The 9,926-nt window shown below is 39.7% G+C and overlaps 1 protein-coding gene across 2 annotated transcripts; it reads right to left on the reverse strand.

Annotated features, from left to right (window-relative positions):
• Positions 1 to 6,382: 6,382 nt before the first annotated feature.
• On the reverse strand, positions 6,383 to 9,705 carry LOC126606237 (uncharacterized). Of its 2 annotated transcripts, none has more exons than XM_050273596.1 (2): positions 8,103 to 9,695; positions 6,383 to 7,311 (listed from the first exon to the last, which is right to left on the reverse strand). In XM_050273596.1, the coding sequence occupies exons 1-2, from the start codon at positions 8,468 to 8,470 to the stop codon at positions 7,305 to 7,307; spliced, it is 375 nt and encodes a 124-aa protein (XP_050129553.1). In that variant the 5' UTR covers positions 8,471 to 9,695; the 3' UTR covers positions 6,383 to 7,304. The 2 variants fall into 2 exon arrangements, with proteins under 2 accessions (XP_050129553.1, XP_050129552.1); XM_050273595.1 differs by lacking the exon at positions 6,383 to 7,311 and adding an exon at positions 7,318 to 7,607 and having other exon boundaries at positions 8,103 to 9,705.
• Positions 9,706 to 9,926: the final 221 nt, after the last annotated feature.

Consider the following 9,926-nt stretch of genomic DNA (forward strand, 5'->3'; position numbering starts at 1 on the left):
TGAAGAAAAAAAGTGAAGTCCCATTTCACAAAGATCTATTGGATATTACCAAAGGTCATGTATGGGTTTCAAACAAATCCAATTGGCTTTTCATTTAGCCAAAGTAAACACAAAATTCAAATCAAATACATAATGAACTACGCCGGTTTGATTCCGTTAAGGATACGTAGGCAGTCTGATATCAAAATTTTAGACGCAACCGTGAAGCTGAAACGAATCCCTGGTTTATATAAACTAAATTCATTCTTGCTACTTTGATCGAGTAATTCTACAAAGAGTAAGAGAGAAATCTTCAAGCACGAATTACTAGACTTTCAATTAATGTTGCTCATGCAACAAAGCCGAAGAAAAGTGGCCAATGGCATGAAGCCGAAGAAAAGTATCAAATGGCATAAAGTCGTATCAAATGTCAAATGGCATGAAGCCGCATCAAATCCAAACAAAGTAACAAATGCTTATGAACTACGCTGGTTTGATTCCGTTAAGGATACGTAGGCAGTTTGATATTAATTTTCAGACACAACCATGAAATCAAGATTATGAACTACGCTGGTTTGATTCCGTTAAGGATACGTAGGCAGTTTGATATCAATTTTCAGACACAACCATGAAATCAATTATGAACTACGCTGGTTTGATTCCGTTAAGGATACGTAGGCAGTTTGATATCAATTTTCAGACACAACCATGAAATCAATTATGAACTACGCTGGTTTGATTCCGTTAAGGATACGTAGGCAGTTTGATATCAATTTTCAGACACAACCATGAAATCAATTATGAACTACGCTGGTTTGATTCCGTTAAGGATACGTAGGCAGTTTGATATCAATTTTCAGACACAACCATGAAATCAATAACTAACTACGTCGGTTTGATTCCGTTAAGGATACGTAGGCAGTCTAATATCAAATTTTAGACGCAACCGTGAAACCGAAATGAATCCCTGGTTTATATAAACTAAATTCACTCCTACCATCAAATACCAAAATGGCACGAAGCCAAAGAAAAGTTTCAAAGGGCACGAAGCCGTATCAAAGTCTCAAATGGCATGAAGCCATATCAAATTTTCAAATGCTCCTCGCCCGCATGAGCTGAAACTGCATAAGGCACTATGCTCCTCGCCCGCATGAGCTAAAACTGCACAAGGCATCAAATCCAAATAAATACCAAATCCATGAACTACGAGTGACTTGATCCCTCAAGAGGGTACGTAGGCAATCTAGGGTTCAACCTATGTGCAGTCACAAAATCAAACAAACACCAAAGTCCTCAAGTTACATTTTATTCAAATTGGAATCAAAGGGTATTTCTTTCCCAAAAGAAAGATTGTAATTAATAGGCGTGTAGCCTAGAATGGGTCGAACTCGAATTAATAAAACCCTCTTCGGAAAACTGAATGAGGGTGAAATTGTGTCGAGTGAATTATTTGTTTACATATTATGTACAATTTTTGCTCAACATAATTTTTGGCACGCCCAGTGGGACCCATTTTCCCTTTCATCTCTAATTTTAAAGATAATTAATGTGCTATGTGTTCTCTTTTTTTTTAACAGAAAAAGGAAGCATGGCACCACAAGTTACTGTTTACTTCCACGAACTCCCTGCTGCTGAATCCAAGCTTGGACATGGAAAGCATGCTAGTCACCGAATCTCATTCACCATTGATCAAGCACCAACTAATTGCAACATGGTGAAGACTAAGGTAGCAACAAAAACAAGCAAGGTGGCTATGAAAGTCATCAAAGTTGGACTGAAGAAAAGCTCGTCCAAGAACGCCCTAAGGAACGCAAGGAAGAGAACAGCACGAGCTCTTAGGAAGAAGATCGCTAAGGAACGTGTACGTGAAGATATTGAAATCATCTCAAGGGAGCTTCTTGGGGCTATTTCATCTAAAAACACCAAGATGCCTCGACGTAAGATTGTCAAAGTGACATCATCACCACTTACCAAAGTTCCCGTCATTACTCAAATCATGATTGGAACAATCCCAATCACTTTACCTACAACGGAGTTGGTCATGATGACCTCCGTCGAGGAAAATGAAGAAATCTTGCCAGTAGTGTCTGGAAATGTTCAACAAAAGGCCAAGGCCTATGAAGTTGTCGAGGAAGGTAACAACATTCAATTCGAGGGGCCTATCACACGTGCAAGGGCCCGAGTATTGGCAAACCATTCTCCCGAGAGTTCATCTTCCTTTGGAGATATTCTTGGAGGAAACAAATATTTTTTCAAAGAAGAGATTCCTAGAGTAATGACTCAATTCCAAAGGTTGGAGATAAATGAAGACGTCGAATCTGAGAACATGCAAGTTCTGATGACTGGTGCATCAAATATAGAAGAACAACTGCTAGAAATGCAACGAAAACTAGCGGAAAAAGAAGCACAAATGGCAACTTTGGTAGCTGATAAGGAAGCTGAAATTGCAACTTTAGCAGCTCAGTTAGCCGCTCAAGCTAGCATAAATAATGCTGGAGAAAGAGCAAAGAAAGAAACAGAAGGAGAAAGTTCCGGTAGCCAAATTACGCATCAAGATATCAATGCAATTTTCGCTGAAAAGATTCGTGAATTTCAAATGTCTTTAACAACACCAATTCTTGGATACCGGAAGCCTTATCCAGCTCACTATGACACAGTGCCATTTCCCCAAGGGTATCAAAAACCGAGCTTTGATAAATTTGATGGTTTAAGTGGTTCTCCTCAAGAACATTTAGCTCATTTTTACTCAGCTTGTGGGGAGACATCGCAGTCGGATCCCTTATTGGTTCGGCAATTTGTTCAGTCACTAAGAGGGTCTGCTTTCACATGGTACACTCAGTTAGAGCCCGGATCTATTATAACATGGGATGATATGCAAAGAGCTTTTCTAGCTCAATTCGTCAGTTCAAAGAAGAAAGTCACGTTAATGGATTTAGCTCAAACAACACAAAGGCTTGGAGAAAGCGCGAGCGAATTCATCACAAGATGGAGGAGCCTTAACCTACAATGCATGGAAAAGATTTCTGAATTTTCGGCAGTGCAAATATGTTACAATAACCTCATCCCTGAGATTGCAACATTTGTAGGAATTGCGGAGCCTCGAACTTTCGACGAGTTGGTATCCAAAGCAAGCAATGTGGAGAAGCAGATGTCTCGGAAAAATGTGATTGGAAAGATGATCCAAGACTTAGAAAAGAAGTCTGACATCAAGAAGGGGGATAGCAAAAGAATGTCAAAGAAAGGAGATTCTATGGCGACATTTGTCAAAGTAGACAAGAAAAGTGACAATGTAAAAAGAAAAGAAGAAACCAAGGGGACGAGGAGGCTTTCGCTTAAAGAAAGAAAAGAAGTTAAATATAGTTTTGATGATGAAGATGTTGGAACTATCTTCGATGAACTTCTTGCAGCAAAGATGATCACGCTTCCTGAACCGAAGCGTCCCGCTGAAGTAAACAAGATCGATGATCCAAAGTATTGTCGATATCATCGACTCATCAGCCATACGATAGAGGACTGTTATATCCTTAAGGATATAATTCAGGAAAAAATCAACAAGCATGAGATCGAGGTGGATTCATCCTCGAAACATCAGACGGCAACGTCCAATATGATCGAAGGAAAGTCAACACCTTCCACTCCATTACCAGAGGGGGCAATCCCTGTAGGATTCCATGTCGATAATGAAACCACAGTTGTCCATGCTTATCCTGGTATGCCTCGTTCTGGAAATCCAAAAATTCCAACTCTATATGAGCTCATGACGGCACCAAGTTTTGATGTTTGGGAGGATTCGTCATCACTTGAATCCGAAGACGAATGGCAAACCGTCAATGAAAAGAAGGTGAAAAAGATTGCTAAACGTCTTTCTTCCACAAAGCGATCAAAAGGAAAATTATGGAGTGGACCACCCTCAAAGGATGGAAGGAAAAAGAAGAAGAATACTCAAAGAAGGCCTAAAGTCTTTCAAGATGATGAGTACAAGCAGCCTTTCAGAGCACCAATAACCCTTGGAGACTACCTCCCTCCAAAAATTTTTAAGAGTAAGGGAGGCGAGGAAGAAATTGGAAATTGTCGCACGACCTCATGTGAAATCCACAACGATGATGAGGTAGATGAAATAACTCTATGCTCTGGCCAAAGGATACCGTCTGCGGACAAGAAAGAAGGAAAAGAAGTAGTTGATTCAGTCAAACATTCCGATAAACCAAGTGCAAGACAAATTCCAGTCATTACCACTGTAGAGCCTGCGATAGAAATTTCAGTCTCAACCACAAAAGCAAGTACCTCTAAGAGACATACAAAAGATGTATTACAATCCCAAGATGGCAAATACGACATCGTCGACCATCTTAAGCGCATCCCATCTCTCCTTAATGTGTACGATGCTCTAAAAATGTCTAAGGAGCTTAGAGAAGCACTCATCATGGCTTTAACAAATCCTGAAGTATTTGAAACAAGCTTGAAATTTGCAGAGATGGATACAACGTCACCAAAGTATTACGCTTGCTGCCTTGCAAGTATCACATTTGACGAAAGTGACCTTATACTTGGAGACGAATACCACAATCGACCCTTGTACGTCAGTGGACTAGTGGGAGATACATCAATAAATCGAATCTTGCTTGATTGTGGATCAGCAGTAAACCTACTTCCTCTTCGAACACTTCGAGCTCTGGGGATGAATGTTCGTCAACTGACACCATCAATGTTAACTATTCAAGGCTTCAATCAAGTCGGACAAAAAGCAATGGGATCGATAGCATTACAAATGGAGATAGGGGAGTTGTACTCCGACGCCCTTTTCCATGTAATCGATGCTGACACATCTTATAATGTTTTATTGGGACGTCCGTGGCTTCATACATATGGTGTCGTTCCTTCTACACTCCATCAATGCTTCAAGTTTTTGGTGAATGGCGAAGTCAAAAAAGTCCTAGCGGATACCGACCCATTTAGGGGTGAAGAAGTGAATTACGCAGATGCAAAATTCTACAAACAATCAAAAGTCACTTTTTCGCAACCAACAAAAAATGAGGTGGTGCAGAAGGAATCACGATCACTAGTTATGGAGAGGGTAAAGCCATCAAGGCTAGTCAAAATCGCGAGTTCTAAAACTCCGAAATCTCGAAAAGTAGGTCTCAATTGTTCATTACAAGATCGAAGAGAACCTGAAAAGAAGGCAATGGAACAAATCCAAAATGCATTTGAAGCACTCATGACCAACTACACAAAGCCTCTACGCAAAATCAACCAATTGATTCCTGGGGGCAATTTGGTAGTCTCAACAAATTTGCAAGGCAATAATGGTCGACAGGGTCGCATTGTTTCGTTCAAAAGAAATGAGTCTTCATCAAAGGTTCCATTAAAGATAAAAGCGAAGAGGTGCAAAGCTAAAAAGAGTGCCATCAACGTCACATTACACCAAGAAAATGATATGCTTAAAGCATTTGTCTCAAATACCAATAATCATGAGTTTGAAGGCTTTACTGATCTCGAGAAAGCAATGTTGACTGAAGAAGAATCTAGCAGCAAGCCACCTCGAATTTCTGTCTTCCAACGACTTGGTAAAATCATCAACTCTCAACCTAAGAAGTCTTATAAAAGCAAAAAGTGGAGAGTCAAAACCCAAAAGGTGACAATAAATCGTGACCAAAATGATGATGCGCAAGAAGAGGTACAAGACATTGTTCAAGTCAACACGATTGGTAGCAAAGGAAAAAGCAAGGAATCTGATAACGAGCCTATTAAGTCTGTCAGACAATTCCCAACCTGCTTTCTAATCAAGAAGAAAAATGGACAGGTTTGTACCTGCATCGACTTCAGGACTTTCAATAGTGCACCTCCACTTCCAAAAAATGAAACTTATGGAATAATTGAGAAAGTAAGCATGGAAGAAGTTTGTGACTCAACTTAAGTAAACTGCGTTACCATTAAGAAGAAAAAGAAGAGAATGGTGACGAATCAACTGAGCTCAAGCAATAATCCCCAAATAAAGGATAGGGGGCAAGCTAATGCCTCACAAACTCCGAGAGGGAAACAAGTGCAGAGGAAACAAGTCAAGATAAATCCTTTCCTCTGAACTACGTATGACTTGATCCCTCAAAAAGGGGTACGTAGGCAGCCTATTTTTAAAAATGGGTGCAGTCATAAAAAAAACAAAATCAAAATCAAATCCCGAAAATCAAGGGATGAACTACGTTTGGCTTGATCCCTTTATAGGGTACGTAGGCAATCTGATCCCCAAAATTAGATGCAGCCATAATTCATAAAAATATATATATATATATATATATATATTTCAACGGAATTAGCATTTATTTGAACTACCATATGCTAACATTTTCAATAATTATCAAGGCCAAAAGCCACTAAAAACGATTTTAAATTGAGAATGACAAAAGCATTTGTTCAAATAGTCATATGCTAGAATTCGTTTGAACTTTTCCCAAGCAAAAGCTTCAGGACAAAAACATAAAGTGATTTTCACTTATGTAGAGTGATAAAAAAAAGGGGATGAGTCCAATACATTGAAAAGCAATAATTATCATGCATGCTTGTTCACGAAAAGATAAAAAAAAAAACAAGCAGAAAAGGTACATGGCAAAGGCATAAAAAAAAGAGGTTTATGGATCCTTTGTCATTATGTTTCAGCTTTTGAAAAAAATGGAGAAGCTTTGCTTTCCCACTCACCAAAGCAAAGCAAATGGTTGGACTTTCACCAATTCCCAGCAAGGTTAGGAGGATCAACCTTCTTCTTCATCAATCAAAATTTCAGAGAGTCTCTCCCTCTCTTTTCTCGGCAGAAATAGAGCAAAACCTCTAGAAACCTGCAACTAAAGAAAGGTTGAAACAAAGCCTCTCAACAAGAGAGGCAGCAACCTCCGCATGTCCCCGGTCGCTACGTCACCGGTCACAAGCAGCAACAGCGGCAACCTTGTCATTTCCTGGAATGCCGTCAACAAAACGAAGTACCAAGCACCACCTCTAGCCCAACAAAAAGCATCAACTATCCTTTGTTCCAAACTTCCAAGTTTGTTTATTTGCTAATAAGAGGAGAAAAATGAGTCTAAAACTCAAGAAGGAAGCTCAAGCCAAAAGATACAAAAGGAGCTTTTGTCATATCAAAAATAAACGGAAAGCTAAATGTGGTTTCCTCTTCTATATAAAAGTAATGACAAGCATTCTGAAGTTAAACACGGAGGAGCAAAGAAGCAGCCAAAATGAAAATTGGGCAGATGGAGAAGAACGCCTGTACTCTAGACCCGTGACAAACTCTTTCCCGGCCTTGTCAATAGGCCGCTGGATACAAACTTGGCCATCTGCATTCATTCCCTGAAATGTAAAATGCAACATTGGTCAGGACCTCAGTACACGATGCGATCATATCAAGCCTTATACGCTCAAAATAATTTCACGCATAAGGCTTGAGGGGGCAATCTGTTGAACAAAAAAAATACATGACATATAAAAAATAAGGTCCAGATTGGGTCAAACTACAAGGCAAAACAAGATGTAATCCAGCCCAACAAAAATGAGGATGGGCTTTACATACATCCATAAATAAATAAAATATGCATTTCCCTACAAAAGAGGGAAGAAACATACAAAATCTGCGGCTCCCCCATTTTCTGCAACAAAAAGAAAAGTGGAGTCAGTTTAAGAGAAAGTGGCGAAAAGAAAGGCCTCTATCCTCCCCCACGTAAGAACTCTGGAAACCTCCTAAGATGCCTATAAATAGGCATCAACCACAGCAAGGAGGGGACGAACAAAAAAAAAGAGGGAGACGCTGCAGAAATTGAAGCACACAGGAAACGGAAACAGGGTAGAGTGACAAGAAAACGTTGCAGAAATTGAGAAGCACAAGAGGAAGGAAATCGACAAAAAAAAAAGACAGGCAGCAAAAGAAAGGAAAAAGGAACAGCAACAAGAAGCCAAATATAGAGAAGAAAGCTTAAAAAGGTATTTTCATTCTCTTAATGGATTCATGATTTTTATTAGGAGGTTGTTGTTGTCTTTTGCAGAAAAAAAAGGGGGAGGTTTCCTTTTCTTCTTGTTTGACCGAAGCAAAGAAGATGTTGGTGGAAACATGCACCACCCACAATTCAAACGGACCCCCCCCAAACCTGTCCTCGCTTCTTCTTCTTCTCCACCAACGGAAACATTTGCCGTCTTCTTCGCCAATAGCAGTAAAGAAACCATCGTCTCTGCCACCAACAGCGGCCATGCAATGACTTCTATGCCCAGCAAGTTCGTCCGTGCCGCTGCCGTCAATCCCATGAATTTCTTCGGGTTGGTTTAAACCATCCCGTGAAGTTCCAATCAAATCTAAGTGCTTCGTGCCGCTGCAGTTAGTCCCATGAATTTCTTCGGGGTGGTCTAAACCACCCCATGAAGTTCCAATCAAACCTGAAAGCTCCGTGAGAGTCCCGACGCCATGCTCTGTCTTCTCAACGTTGAAGATGTCGAAAACTGCAGCAACAAACACGGACATGGAAAAGCAACAAGAAGCATGGACCGGCGGCAATGAAATCAGTCGAAGTCTTCCTACGTTACAAAGGGTGCTAGAATGACGCCGACTTCAAGCACCAGCGGGAATGAAGATTGCTCTCAGGTCACTAACGGAAGAGAGAAACACAAAGGGTTCCTCAGGCATCTAGATGGTTTGCAAAGGAAAAGTAAAGACTTATTTCCATATGGAAGCAAAGACTTGTTGTGCTGCTGTGCAAGGATAAAAGTTGACAACAAAGTGACGGGCATGAAGACAAAATGAGATGGGTTTCAAGACAAAGTAAAGGAAGGCACATAAAAGAAAGAAAAGTTGTTCATCACGTGGGAGTCTAGGTCTCACCCTAAATGCACTAGGCTTTGATTATTAAAGGAAAAAACATGGGATACAAGAGTTCCACCCAAAGCTTTTTGTGCTAGGAATTCGAAAGATAAGGGAAAAATGGAGATTGCAAAATCTGCAAAGGAAAGCTACAGTAGAGAAGAAGAGAAAGAAATTTGTCTTCTAAACCATGCACGTGATCACTTAAAAATGGGCAGTTTGTCTTCCATACAATTCAAAATAAATGGAAAGCTAAAATATGGTTTTCCTTTTCAAACACCACCACTTGAAGCTCTATTTGGGACTTAGAAAATGGGAAGTCTTCAAATAGAAGAAGAAAGAAGCTTGCTGCAAAACAAAATCTCTCCAAGTTAAGTGGGAAAGCTGCCCACGTGGAGAACAAAGAAAAGTCACGGCTCCTTATCTAAATTATGGGTTTTGTGAACTTGGAATGTTAATCAAAAGCATGTAGACAAAAGCTACAAGCCAAAAGTAAAGGAAAGAGTTTAAAATTCAAAAGAAAAGAAGACATGTTCATCCATGCATTAGAAGACAAACAAAGAGACGAAAGCATTACTCTTTTGTCCAAGAAATAAAAAAAGGATGGAAAGAAACATCACATGGATAAAAGCAACGGCAGATGAATATGTGTCATTGTCTTCAGTCTTCAGTGTACCGTTTATTTGAAATAAGAGTTAAAACTCTCAAAAAAAGAGCAGGCTAAAGATACCTCAGAAGTGTTCAACCAACCAAAAATAAAAGGCTGTTTAAATGCCTTTTCAGTCCATATAGCATGAATCCCATCTTCAAATCAAGGAAAGGACAAAGTCCTATTTACTTTGTACTGCGCATCCCACGTGGATTGCTACTTGAAGAAAAAAAGTGAAGTCCCATTTCACAAAGATCTATTGGATATTACCAAAGGTCATGTATGGGTTTCAAACAAATCCAATTGGCTTTTCATTTAGCCAAAGTAAACACAAAATTCAAATCAAATACATAATGAACTACGCCGGTTTGATTCCGTTAAGGATACGTAGGCAGTCTGATATCAAAATTTTAGACGCAACCGTGAAGCTGAAACGAATCCCTGGTTTATATAAACTAAATTCATTCTTGC

This window comes from Malus sylvestris, chromosome 16 (assembly GCF_916048215.2).
Source record: "Malus sylvestris chromosome 16, drMalSylv7.2, whole genome shotgun sequence".
Classification (NCBI taxonomy): domain Eukaryota; kingdom Viridiplantae; phylum Streptophyta; class Magnoliopsida; order Rosales; family Rosaceae; genus Malus; species Malus sylvestris.

What these genes read in the sequence shown, in the direction of transcription:
- LOC126606237 (XM_050273595.1), bottom strand. Translation starts at nt 8,470, where the DNA reads ATGTCCGTGTTTGTTGCTGCAGTTTTCGACATCTTCAACGTTGAGAAG. An exon ending in AGAAGAAGAAGCGAGGACAG is followed by an intron (nt 7,608 to 8,102) that starts GTTTGGGGGGGG and finishes TTTTTGTTGCAG; the next exon opens with AAAATGGGGGAGCCGCAGAT.